The sequence below is a fragment of the Zalophus californianus genome, chromosome 3 (assembly GCF_009762305.2).
Source record: "Zalophus californianus isolate mZalCal1 chromosome 3, mZalCal1.pri.v2, whole genome shotgun sequence".
NCBI classification, from domain to species: domain Eukaryota; kingdom Metazoa; phylum Chordata; class Mammalia; order Carnivora; family Otariidae; genus Zalophus; species Zalophus californianus.
Window position 1 is genome coordinate 132,504,349 of NC_045597.1, and position 13,842 is coordinate 132,518,190.

The following is a 13,842-nucleotide window of genomic DNA, read 5'->3' on the forward strand; positions in this document are numbered from 1 at the left end:
TGGGGAGACTGGTACGTCAGGGCAAATAAATTATGAATGAGCCCAGTCAGCAACAGGGTCCATTCCTGCCCATGTCTCTCTGTTTCATCTTTTTTCCCCTTCCCATTGAATTCTAACAACTCTGATAAATACGTATTTTAGTCACCATTTTCAGATGAGGAAACCAAAGACATTTTATACTGGAGTCACAGGATTTAGGGGAAAGCGAAGGTCTCCAATGATATTCCTGAGACAGATCTGCCGCTCAGTCCCATATCCAGTTATGAGACGTGGATTAGAGCCTGTGGCACAAAACTCATACCAAACAGGGCAGTAGCAAAGGTCAGATTCATTTCTTAAACTCAAAATACATACCTTTTGAAAACTTAAGTACCATTAGTTCCTGTTTTCTGCTTTCCTGTGCAATCACAGCATCAGTGCTAAACAAATGGCTCTTTGTCTTCAGTGTGCTTTCATATAAAGAAAAAATCACACAGAGACTATGAAAGCACTTGATGTTCAAGGAACACATAACATTAGTTTGACTCTAGATGATAATAAATATTTGGCTGTTTTGCCTCAACCACATGCTTAAGAAGTGTGACGTTTGCAAGGGCATGCTCCAAAGTCATATTGACTGAGTTTATTTTTGGCAACAGTGGAGCAGTCTTGGTTTATTCCTTTTTTTAATCTTTATCCTAGACAAGTATTCGTTGGAAAATGCTTATTTATCTTTTTTCGGATTTCCACAAATCATGGCCATTCAAATTTGAGAGCAAATGGACTTTGAGCTCACAATTATAAGTTGAGTCTATACTCAAGGGAATTCTGGGAGTAATGAGAAATCTTTTATAGGCAGAATGACCTAACAGAAGTGTAATTTGTAGACCCTGATTTTTGACACGTGTGTTTTGTGCAGATTGTGGGAGACTGGCACTGGTGTTGGGAAGAGACCGACACCAGCAACGCTGAACTCTACCTTGCCAGGTGCTTGACAAGAGAGGTCAACCTGGAGAGAAAAGGATAGACCCCAATACAAAATTGAAGAAAGAGTCACTATAATGTAACCGCTAAGAGAGCTTATGAACAAAGCATAAGAAAAATATCAAATTCAAAGTAGTTAAATCCAAGAAACTGAACACAGTAGATTTAGAACTAAGTATACAATGCAAATGATATTTCCAATGGCAGTTCGGCCCTAAAAGTAGAAATGTAATGACAGGAAAAGAGTACCATTAATTATGATGTTGAGGAAAGGCAGCTTGCTTGGGGCGATGGCATGAAGAACAAGTCCTTCATGGTTTCCAGGGGTGGGGGAGGGGAAAGACAGTCATTTCGTGTTTTTACTGAGCCTAGTTCTTATTCACACTATCTTCTTTCTAATGAAATATTTTAAAATACAGACACTAATATAACAAGGACCCACTCAGCTCTCTCTAATACTGTTTTAAAGGATTAAAATATTACAGAAGCAGCTAAAGTTTCCTGGACACCCCTCTTTTTTCTCCACCCTCCAGAGAGCATCTCTATCCTGAATTTGGCGTTTTTATTTCCTTCTTTATTTTTATGGCATGCATACATGTGTATGTGTGCGTAGGTATATGAATATATATATATATATGTTCATGAGATACATAGCATTACCTTCCAAATTACTAAGCTTTACATAACACTTATTTTATTTTTTTTCTTAAAGATTATTTATTTGAGAGAGGGAGAGAGCATGCACAAGCAGGAGGAGGGGCAGAGAAAGAGGGAGAGGCAGACTCCCTGCTGAGCAGGGAGCCCGACGCGGGGCTCGATCCTGGGACTCCCAGATCATGACCTGAGCCGAAGGCAGTCGCTTAACCGACTGGATTTAGTGAAGACTATTCTGCTCAAATTAAATTCACATTTGACCTGAGAATGAAAAGTGAATAGGTTTGACTTCCTTCCAGCCTCAGTGACTTTGCATTGATAAGTCTGTTGCTTCTCAAACAGAAACAGCTGAGCGTTCAGCAAATGAGGAAAACCATTTGGAGTCACAGAGTAAATTATTGATGGAAGTAGCAATAATTTCAGGAAATGTTTGCATTGAGGCTAAAACTCAAGTCTGTGTAATCAGTCCATGGGACGAGTAACATCTTTTCTCCTAACTAGCGTATTTCTTTGGACTCCTAAACTAGGAGTCCAAAGCTAATCTGGGAATTTAGATTATATCTCAGAGTTTCCAAAAAATGGCAGTTTTCATCTCCCCTTCATTTTATTCTTTAAGATACATGTTTTCCAAACTAAAGTCAATTTACTTTTCTCCCTTGTTGATGAACATCTCTATTGTATGCAAGTAATAAAGTTAGTATCCCAGTAACAGCTTGAAAGGAGAATACTGACCAAAAGGTCATGTTACAGCTTAAAAAAAATATTCTCAGGTGGAACCTATCATTAGTTAACTAAGTCTTAGGTCTATCCCTAACCCACTTCCACATACTGTACCCTGAAGGTAAAGAAAAAGAAAACTAATCCTTGGATGGAGGCAGTTTGGCTAAAAGCCTGTGGAGCAAGAGAGAAATATGTGTCTGCATCATTAACATGAGTCAGTGATGTCGATGGCTTTGTTAGACCTATAATTGCCAATTAATCGAAAGGCCTTACTTTGTTCTACAAACCAAAAATCCAGCCAACCAACCAGTCCCCCAAATAGAGTTCTGAAGTCTGTGGCTTTGTAAAAAAGTTAGGTGTTGGTTTAATTTGTGAAACTCCATATTTATACACTAATGAACATTATTTGGCCTCCTCAGGGCATAGGCAGTATGTCAGGTACCTGCTGAGTATTCTCTGAAACTTAAGGTGTGGTCATCCATTTCCAGTCTTGACGTTAAGGCCACAGAGCCACAAGATATAGATGAAGGAGACCTAGTGTGAAAAACAAGGACGGACACCTGTGTTCTTTCACCAAGTTACCTGAGAATGTAGGGGAGTGGCACAGTTCTCTGGACCCAGTGTTCTCATCTGTGGAACAAGGGTGTGGATGGACTCTCTAGTTGTTAAGAGCAACCCCAGTTTCAAGGAAATAAAAAATGGGGGATGGATACCTCTGATTTGTATGCACGGATATATTCCAGTGTTTGGCAAGACCAAACACTTGCCTTTGGTGAGCTGTTTTCTCACTTAGGGTAAGCAGCACATGTTCACAACACCAATTATGACTAGGATTCTGGCTAAGTCATTGCACTTGGAGCACGTGCTCTACATTATGCAGAGGAAGGAAGAGACAACAGAGCAAGTCTTATTTGCCCTCTTGCCTTAGCAGAGGAGCTGCAATGGAGGTGGGCAGCTGTCAGAGTAATTCCACTGATTTTGTGTTCATGTGATGAGAGAGAGCAAGCTGTGGAGGAAAGTTACAATAAAAAAAAAAAAGTTTCATTTTAATTTTTGTATTAAAATAAAGAGGCAATATTCGGTAGTGAGAAGCGTGGTCTCTGGAATGAGCCTTCCTGGATTCAGATACCAAATTCACCACTTGCTACCCGTGTTTTTAGGCAAATTACCTAAGTCCCCTGTCCTTATCTGCAAGATGGAGGTGACAGTGGCATCTGCCCCATATGGTTCTCATAAAGTGTAAATGAGATACCACATACAAAACTCTTAATGATGATACCACGCCTAAAGTAAGTGCTCAAGAAATGCTGGCTATTGTTGTTTTCTAAAAATAAATAGGTGATCCTCAAAGAAAACCTAGCACGTAGAAATACTGTTCACCTTGTAAGGAAGACTTGCTGATAAGCTTGAAACCACAATTACTTCATTTCAAAACTTTGTAGAAGTGAATATGTCAGATATAATACAGAAACCCCTTTGAAAGTTTTTAGAAGTCCATTTGTACTTGACTGAAGAAGTGATAAAGTACGAATGTGTTTAGGTTGTAGCTTTGTTCATACCTTAGCAAAGTCATCAGCTCTGAGTTTCTAGTAGAGAAACAGGAATTTAATCTACTTTCTGCTTTGAGGTAAAAGGGTGGGCTTATGTATTTTAAAGTATCAATATAATAAAGTCTATACTAATTTATTTCAAAATATATTCTGCTCATCTATCATAATTTTACTTGTAATAATTTGCAAGATATGGTGGCATGATTTATATTAAATCTTAAATTTTATGGAAGGAAAGATATAAGCCCTACTTCACTTCTCTTCATGTATTTGAGAGGAAATGAGTTAATCCTTGTTTGTGTTTAGATGATGGAACCGTTAAAATGAGAAATGTCTCAAAAGTAATGAATTCCATTTCATAATTAAAGGAATATATGCTAAATTCTTGTGCTCTGTACATTAGTTTTATACTCGGTAACAATATTTTTTATTATGTATGCTACTCCAGAGTTGACTCTCTTTGATTCCAAATTACTACTATGTTGATCATTTAAAAAATTACATTAGCAGGAGCGCCTGGGTGACTCAGCAGGTTAAGCATCTGCCTTCAGCTCAGGTCATGATCTCAGAGTCCCGGGATCGAGCCCCGCCTCGGGCTCCCTGCTCAGGAGGGAGCCTGCTTCTTCCTCTCCCTGCTGCTCCCCCTGCTTGTACTCTCTCTCTCTGTCAAATAAATAAATAAAATCTTTTTTAAAAATGCATTAGCAGCATTTGACATGTCTTCCCCCTTTCTTATTTATATTTTTGCACAGTTCCTAGAAATAGTTGATAACGTTATTAGATTATGGACTCATTTGGTTAAAATTAACTTTAAAATAAATAAAGGGAGTACCTATACCCTTAATAAAAATTCAGACGTCAATTTAGGAGCTGTTCTTTGCAAAACACTATGTTTGCTATCAGAAATACAAAGACAAATAAGACTCTGTTTTGCCTACTTGGAACTCACAAGCAAATCAGAGGTTTGTGGCTGCAGTCAAAGATAAGGTAGAGGGGTAAAGAACACACCATCAGAGAGAGACTTAAGTGCTTTCACTGTTGCACCATTCAGAAAAGGTGGATTCAGAGACTAACTAGCATTTGACATTAATCCTGAAGGAGGAATAGTATTTCAGCTGGTAGAGAGGATGATTGGCTAAGATGGAGAATGGTCCCCTGGTAATTACTGTTGACTTTAGCTGACAAGCTCCGTATTATTTTAGCTGCCCTGGTATTGAATAAAAGCACCAGTGCAGTCCTTCCCTGTGTCCAGTTTTGCAGGCAGCCAATTTCTATTCATCAGGACAGAGACTATTCTCATTATGTGGTGTCCATTAATGTCTCTTTGGTTTAAAACACTATTTTAGCTGAGTACGTTGTCTTCAGTTTTCAAGAGTGTACAGTTGAGGAAGAGGTAGCATACCCTCATGGTGAAGAGCTGGGATACTGGAACCAGCCTGCCTCCTAGTTCCCAGTCTTGGCTCTCTCCCTTACTAGCTATGTTACCTTCAGCAATTTAGTAAACCACTCTGTACTTGTTTCCTCAGCTACAAAAAGGGAGAAGGGGGCATGGTGATAAGAGTATCTATTTTGTTGTTTAGAATAGTTTCTCTAAATGACTTCCTATTTGTAAAGTGCTTAGAACAGCTCCCAGAATAGAGGAAGTACTCCATAATTGTTGAAAGCAAAATGGAGCACTGGGTGTTATATGCAAACAATGAATCATGGAACACTACATCAAAAACTAAAACTAATGATGTGATGTATGGTGATTAATACAACATAATAAAAGAAAAGAAAAGAAAAGAAAGGAAAATGGCCCCATCTGCCTGCCTTGCTCTGTCTGGGACGGTGTGCTGAATTGAGGTCCAGGGCTGCTCTGGATGTTTTCCCTGTCCATCCTCCTGTAGCTGAGGATCCTGGTGCCCCATTTGTGACACCTGGCAGGAAGACACAGGATGTCAACGCTCTGATTCCCTACTTTTATGGCACATTTTATTAGTCTTGATTTTAACAAAGAACCCTTTCAGCCTTGTTGTATAAGAACAATAAACCAGATTCAGTGGGTGGTAGTTTTTACTAGCTTTCCATTCTAATTTTCAGGTTTGATGGATGTAAAATTTCCATGTCCAAACAAATGTAGTGGAACACGTTGACTTCTCGAGGCAAAAAAAAAGTGCACTGTAATTCTGTGGAATTTGAGAGGGGGCCTTAGAGTCTGTGCTGCTGGTGTCCTGGTTTTGCCACTTAGCAACAGTGTAGTAACCCCACCTTGGGCGAGCTAATCCCTAGGCTTCTGTTTCCAAGTAGATACACTTGCAGAGTCTCCTCAGGAGTCTTCCTGGCATTCTGTGGTGCTTGGCATCCTCCACTGACAGCTGAGGATCCAGCTTTTTGCTTCTGCTAACCAGCCTGACACTTACTTTCTGTTTTCTAGCCTCTAAAATGGGGGTGGGGAGGAGGGCGTTCCTCACTCTCTTCTGTGGCCTTGGGAACTGATGCTTCACAAAATTCCTCTTCTGCCTGTTTAGTGCTACATTCATGCAAGGCACAGAGGTCATTTATTTTTACCATCTTTAACCAGGCTTTAAGTTTTTAAGAAAACCTTCTGTGTGCTAAGCAAAATAAGTCAATCAGAGAAAGACATGTATCATATGACCTCACTGATATGAGGAATTCTTAATCTCAGGAAACAAACTGAGGGTTACTGGAGTGGTGGGGGGTGGGAGGGATTGGGTGGCTGGTGATAGACACTGGGGAGGGTATGTGCTATGGTGAGCGCTGTGAATTGTGCAAGACTGATGAATCACAGACCTGTACCTCTGAAACAAATAATGCAATATATGTCAAAAAAAAAAAAGATAGCAGGAAGGGAAAGATGAAGGGGGTGAAATCGGAGGGGGAGACGAACCCATGAGAGACTATGGACTCTGAGAAACAAACTGAGGGTTCTAGAGGGGAGGGGGTGGGGGGATGGGTCAGCCTGGTGATGGGTATTAAAGAGGGCACGTTCTGCGTGGAGCACGGGGTCTTATGCACAAACAATGAATCATGGAACACTACATCCAAAACTAATGATGTGATGTATGGTGATTAACAACATAATAAAATAAAATAAAAAAAACTTCTGTAACTATATTTCTATTATTATTGTAACAACAGTGTCTTTTGAAATTTCTCTGTACAAATAAGTTTAATGCTTCACTTCTCCATCCCCTCCTTTCATTAGTATAATCTAAGGATTTATCCGCTGGTTATTGTTAAATATTTTATATTAATTACATTGTCCCTGAAGGGCAATAGCATTTAATTTGGCCATGAAATTTAGGGCAGTTATTTTTGTTGCTAACCCTAGTTCTTTTATTCCAAAATTAGGCTTTTTGAATTCTTAATTTTTATTTGTATTTTGATGGGTTGGAATTAAGCTAAGGAATATTTTAGTACAGGTTAATAAGCACTGTATTTTCAGAGCTTTGGACTATGAGAGACTGCTTTTCCTATCCCTTCACAAGTAAAAGGCAGTTTGGCTGGCAGTGGCTAGCTCTGATTGAGTCTTCTCTTTCTGTTGTAGTTTAGTAATCCAGAGGAGATATTTAAGACCAATTGGACATTTGTTTCTTTGATGGTGGCTTACTTTCATTTGATTTTTGTGTTGACTTGTTTTTGCTTTTATGCCTGGTACTGAAGATTTTTTTTTTTTATTTTAACCCAAGGATTCAAAACTTTTGTCAGAATGTGGCTTTTAATTGCTATTATTTGAATACAATTTAGTCCTCTTTTATTCTGTTCAGATTTTCTTTTTTTACTGTCTTTGATTATTCTATTTCAGTTCTGCAATCGTGTTTTCTCAGAAACAACTATAATTAGACTTGATTTTTCTGGTCCTTCAGATCTAGCCTTCTTTCATCTATTGGTTCTTTTCTCTGGTCATATGGGGGTGTTTGTCTTCTACATCAATGATTTAACTTTATGTAGTACACATCTCCATTTTTCTCTCTCCCCCCATGTGGGTAATATTCTGTCACTTCATTTTTAGAATCTTTGTACTGCTTCTTTATTTCACTTAGATTCTTTTTTTATCATACCCAGTAGTCCTTTATTGATTATGGCTTTCTACTTTGGTCTTTAAGGGATATGTCTTTTTGTATCGTACTAACAATGCCAAATACTTTTCTAAAAATTACATGTGGTTCCTCTAGGGAGTTGTTTTTAGGAGACAGGTCTTTGACTCTTTAGCATGCTCTTTTCTTTCCATATTTATGCACTACTTCTTGGTAGACCTATGTTGACATTTAGCTCTAATTTTCGTTTCTGAATTTGGCAATATCCGTTTAGACCTGCTCACAGAGAGGGTGCATGGATTGCCCTGGGTCCCACCCTCTCTCTGTCGTCCTCTTGTTTCCTTAGTAAAAGTCCTCTTTTAGATCTCAGACCTTGTAGCAGTTGACGTTTGCAGGCCCTGGCCTATTTTCAGTGGTCTAGAAGAGTTTCATATAAAGCAGCAATTGCTAATGCCTTGTTCTTCATACTCTCTATGTGGATTATTTAACGACTCCAACACCCAGAAGATACATCACCATAAATCATCTTGTCTCTAAATCTGCCTTTCTGCAAGTGAAACCCCAGGGTGCTACATATTTCCCTTTCTTCCCACTTACCTTTGAAAAGTAGCAGTCACTAAATGATAGGGTGGGGGGACTCTCCTTCTGCCCCAAAAAGCCTCATTCATGATAGAGAACAGGTTTCTGACCATACAGATTGTTGCATTTGTATCCGAGATAGTAGAAAGCAGAGAAAGGGAGATATGCTAAGATTTTCCTACTTCCTTTAGGACTCATAGCTTGCTTTTCTCTGCCTTGAATTACATTTTAAAAATCTAATTTTATTGTTTGTTTTCTGCCATGAAATTCTCTGATTCTTGCAGTAGGTTGAAGGTTTTATATATATATTGCAGTTGCACGCACCTTTACCTCTTGTTTTATAGGTATTTTAGTGGGAAGTTGGTGGAGGCTATCCATCAGAAGACTGTAGCTAGACATCATTTAAAACTGTAACTTATATGAAACTACACAAAAAAATTATGCATGTGGCAGAATGCTTGAAAATTTTGCCTCCTGCCGATATTTTGTGGAAATAAGCTCTGTCTTGTAATTGTTCATCACAAATTGTTATTCAAATGATGGAGGCATTGGTGTCCTGTATTAGAACCTAGGTTTTAGGAAAACTGGGTCAATTTAGTGAGGGAATAAAAGGTAGGTGCATTAAGTGATTATAGGAATTCCAATGACTTCCATAAAGTTTTTATTATACATAAAATTGCCTGATCACTGACTACTAACAGAGGAGTTTTAGAGCTGAAACAGCTGTAAATCATTTAATCTGGGAGTTGCAAATTCACTTGCCTTCAGAGGCCAGAAAAGTGACCTGCATATGCGTGAAGTAGGTTGGTTTCATACATTGGGAAGTGGAGCTTACTTGTGCCACCAAATCCTTGGGTTGTAATATCAAAAGAGTGTACTGTAAACCTGCTCTCCCATTATAGAGATGAAAACTGAGGTCAAAGAATAATAGATTTGCCCAAAGTTAGGAGATTCTGTGTGTTTGAATCAGAACCAGCTATGTAGTTGCAGTGCCCAGTGCAAAATAAAATGTGGGGTCTCCTGTTCAACAATTACGAAGAATTTCAAGATAGTGCCAGCAAAACATTAAAACCAAGCATGGGACCCTGTGGTCGTCACCTCTGGTTCCTGGTCTTCAGTTCTGATCTAGAATTTGTACATCCAGAAGGAAACATACAGACAACTCTTATCCACAACCACCAAAAATCAGTAACGGAGAAGTGGTTAAAATTAAGTCCTTGACTTTGATGCTGCAGTAAGTGAACCAACTTTACTTACAAGAGGGCTTTTCTATATCATTTGCAAGTTTTCGTTGAACTATTATACTGCTTCCATCCATTTTTATCGTTTCTTCCTGAATTCAGTTTTATGAATTATTAGTTGAAGATTTTCAACCCTGAAGTTCAAAGCTCTTCTCTAAATGTTAGTTCTGGTTTGAATTCCAGGATGTTTGAAAGGTCAGTCAGCCCAGGAATGAAACTCTGAGGGACATTTGTGTCTGCTCTTGGGCCTTACTCAGCTCTCAGAGGCCCCCCCCCCATCATTATTCTTTTCCTCTTACCTTCAGAAGCTGTCATTTTTTTTCCAGAATATTTTGTCTAAAATTTGAGTCATCTCCTAAAATCACCTCTCCCTCCCTTCCCTCCCCGCCTTTTTTTTACCTTATTTGAAAATTTTACTTGGCTTGCAAACACATAAAGCAATTTGCCTCCTGACAGATTGAAGTTGACTAGCCCCTTTCTCCCTTGTGTTCATTTATAACTTGTAACCCATAGAACTACTAACAGCATAACCTCAGAAATGCTAATTATGAAACTTTAAAGGCATAGCTATTCACACCCAGAAAATATAAGAAGTAAAATTGGGAATTGAGTACTAGGGTAAACCATATATACATATAATATGTAATTTATATAATTTATATAAAGTCTTTATACAAAGTCTTATGTACAGATTTTTAAAGTTTCAGGTACTTCACCACTAAATATTTCACAGGACATTCTCCTACATAGACTGTAATACAGTTCCCCCACTCAATAAATTTAACATTTAAATAACACTGATGTCTAATTTAAGATTCATATTTAATGTGTTCCATTGTCCCAGTAATTTTTGATACTGTAAAAAAAAAAACCTAATCTATTATCTGTTTATTATCTATGAAAGCCATTTGACAAAATCTTTAATTTTGATATCAAAGGCATGAATTTTCTTCCTAAGTTGAGGTCTTGAAGGTCTTATTTTGAAGTTTTTGGCTATTCCCAAATTGCAAAGATCTCGTCCAGCAATTTCCTCTGTTAGCTTTACAGTTTCACCTTTCAAATTTAGGTCCTACATCTAAGTGCGGTTCATCTTTGTATAGGGTAAAAAGTAGGGCTTCAACTTTTTTTTTCCTCCTGCAAACATCACCACTGTCCATATAAAGTCTTATATTTTAAGACTTAAACATTGAATCATTTAAAATTGAAAGAGAACCAAAAATGTTTTTCCTCACTGAAAAAATGAAAGTCCAACTAACAGCTAGATGTATGGTTTGGGGTGGTATAAGGTTGTCGTTAACAGTCGTATATCAGGTGGATAACTTAGATTCCAAGTGAGTTCCTTTAGCAACATCCACAAAGATGTCGATAAGTATTTGTTAAAAGATGAAGGAAAAAATCTTACCTGATTTAAAAATACCAAGGCTTTTATTTTTTAAACAAGTATGAACTTCAGTTAACTTATTTATTAATATCTGAATTAGACAAGGAATTCAAAACAATCTATGTACCTTTGTATTGTTGAACTGTATTCCTTCATGAGCGATTAATAAGAGGAAATGCACATGTTGGAGAGAGAAGATGAACAGATGGGCAAATACAGTAACTGGAAGAAAATTTGTTATGAATTATTAATATTTAAGATTTTGCAGGAAACCATGCACATGTGTTTAGCTAACACTGAAATTGCCCATTAAACTTAATCCCTGGTTGGAGTGGTGGGGCCCGGGGTGGGGGCGGGGTTGGCAAATTTAATGGACTTTTTTTCACTCACATGTTTCAGAATACTATACTGTGAAATACATAAACTGAATGTCATAGAATGTTTTTTTAAACTTCTACAGGTGGAGATTTTCATTTTCCCTTTATGTATTTACCTATGGAGTCCGGTTCCTAAAAAAGGTAGGATCTGCGAAGTTACTTTATATAATTCTTATGTAACTGTAGGCCTGTATCTTATTTTTTATGTGCGACAGAGTAGTATTTTAAATCATTGTAACAGGCTTCCAAAGAATATTTGTGCATTTTTCTTTGACTTAACAAAAATATTTGTAGTTTATCCTTTATAGTAAATATCTTTTAGGTATATACCAAAAATACCTTTGAAAATGATTTGTTTTGCCAGTGAAAGATGTTACATGCCCCCTGACCACTGTAGTTGTTACTTACTACTTAAGGCCATAGGAGCCCTTTAAAATCCTTCTGATGCTTTGAAAGAAGTGAAGAGTTTCCACGTCATACAATTGAAAAAATCAGTTGTTGCAATGTGTGTTATCACTATAATCTTCACCAACAAAGATTATGTTTTAGTGTCTTGCAAAGCTATTAACACGGCAACACCAGCTGCTGCTGGAAAATGGAGTTCCTTTCCTAGATTGTTTCCCCTGCTGCTCTTTTGCTATTCCTGCATAAACTGAGGCACCTTTATCTGTGAAAGTAATTCTTCAAGGCTGCCATAACCTTCTTCCTGGTTATTTCAATGCTGAATGCTACTACTAACGGGTTAGGCTGCTTAAGTTCAAGTCTTAGGAAGACTGAGCTTCTCTTAGTCATGCACGTACTAATAATACTGATTTGGCAGGAGGCTGGAAATGATTTTTTAAAAAGTTTATAGTATTAAGCTTTAAAGTGAAATCTATGTTATCTTTGTTAAGTAGAAAATGTTTTCCAAAGTAAGGCATTGTGCCAAGTGTCATGTCTTACTGGTAAATTTTCATGTAAATATTGATGTGAAAATTTGCAAATGCGTTTTCAAAAGTCTAAGTTATAAGATGCTATCTGCCTGTGGCAAATTCTATTATAAATAGTGGTTGTTTCCCAATGTCATATTTGCCTAGAGGGATTATGCTTTTTACTTGTTGTCTTTTCCTTTAGTAACCATGCTTATTTTTCACTTAATTAAGGCTACCTGGCCCAGAGACCCCTTGAATAGATTTAAAAGAATGAACCTCATTCTTAAGGCTCAAACAAATTCTCAACTGGGGTACATAAATGTGGTAGAAACTGCCTTTTTTGGAACCCTACTGTCCTAGTTTTCAAATTTACTTACTTGGAAAGAATGACTTACAACGTGCTTACAACGTCATTACCTTGGAATAGGAAATAGCTTTGGATGGAATTTCAGCTGACAAGGGAAAGTTGTGTTTCATGGGAATGGCCAGTTGCTACCTGAGGTCAAAGTTTGGAATTCATGTTGGGTTCTGTGGGTGAAGGGCTTTGACGGTTAAGAGAAATGGTGAGAGCCAGGAGCACTTTTTTTTTTTTTTTGCCCTTCTGTGGGATATGGTCTCTTTTAGCCCTTCTACATCAAGCCTGGCCATCTGTCATCAGAGCAGGAAACACTTTGACACTTAGCTCTGCTTCTCTCTGTCCAACAGACTGAAGGGAACAAGAACAGCTTTTATCCTCCAGTCCTCAATGGCTCTGTAGAAGGCAGTAAGAGGGCCCTTCAGTGGAATGTTTGCTTGGAAGTTGCTTTTCCTTAAATTATCCTGGTTTCCTTTCCTTTCTTTTCTTTTCTTGTTTTTTTTTTTTTTTTTTTACTTTATTTTTAGAGAGAGATTGAGAGCAGGGAGAGGGGCAAAGAGAGAATCTCAAGCAGACTCCGAGCGGAGTGCGGAGCCAGACGTGGGGCTCAATCTCATGACCCTGAGATCATGACCTGAGCCAAAACCAAGAGTCAGAGGCTTAACCGACTGAGCCACCCAGGCTCCCCTATCCTGGTTCCCTTTCATACTGCATCTAGTTACAACAAATGCTTTTAAAATGAGAAGAGAGTGTCACCTGGGTGGCTCAGATGGTTAAGCGTCTGCCTTCGGCTCAGGTCATGATCCCAGAGTCCTGGGATCAAGCCCCTCTTCTGGCTCCTGGCTCAGCGGGGAGCCTGCTTCTCCCTCTCCCTCTGCCTCTCCCCTGCTCATGTTCTCTCTCTGTATCTCTTTGTCTCAAATGAATAAATAAAATCCTAATAAAATAAAATAAAATAAAAATGAGAAGAGAACTAGATCTTTTTCTTCTTGTCAGATCGTTCACATTTGGGGTTTCTTCCTCTAATACTAAGAAGCTCTCAGTTTTGGTTGAGTCTGTAGTTTGATGTTA

General features: G+C 38.2%; 1 protein-coding gene across 2 annotated transcripts in view; it reads left to right on the forward strand.

The window, feature by feature from the left end:
• The window catches only part of CERS6 (ceramide synthase 6), a 315,670-nt gene that overhangs the window by 160,999 nt on the left and 140,829 nt on the right, over positions 1-13,842 (forward strand). For both annotated transcript variants that reach the window (XM_027589370.2, XM_027589371.2), the window contains exon 4: positions 11,589-11,646. In XM_027589370.2, the coding sequence (XP_027445171.1) occupies positions 11,589-11,646 (58 nt within the window). The remainder of the gene's footprint in view (positions 1-11,588; positions 11,647-13,842) is intronic.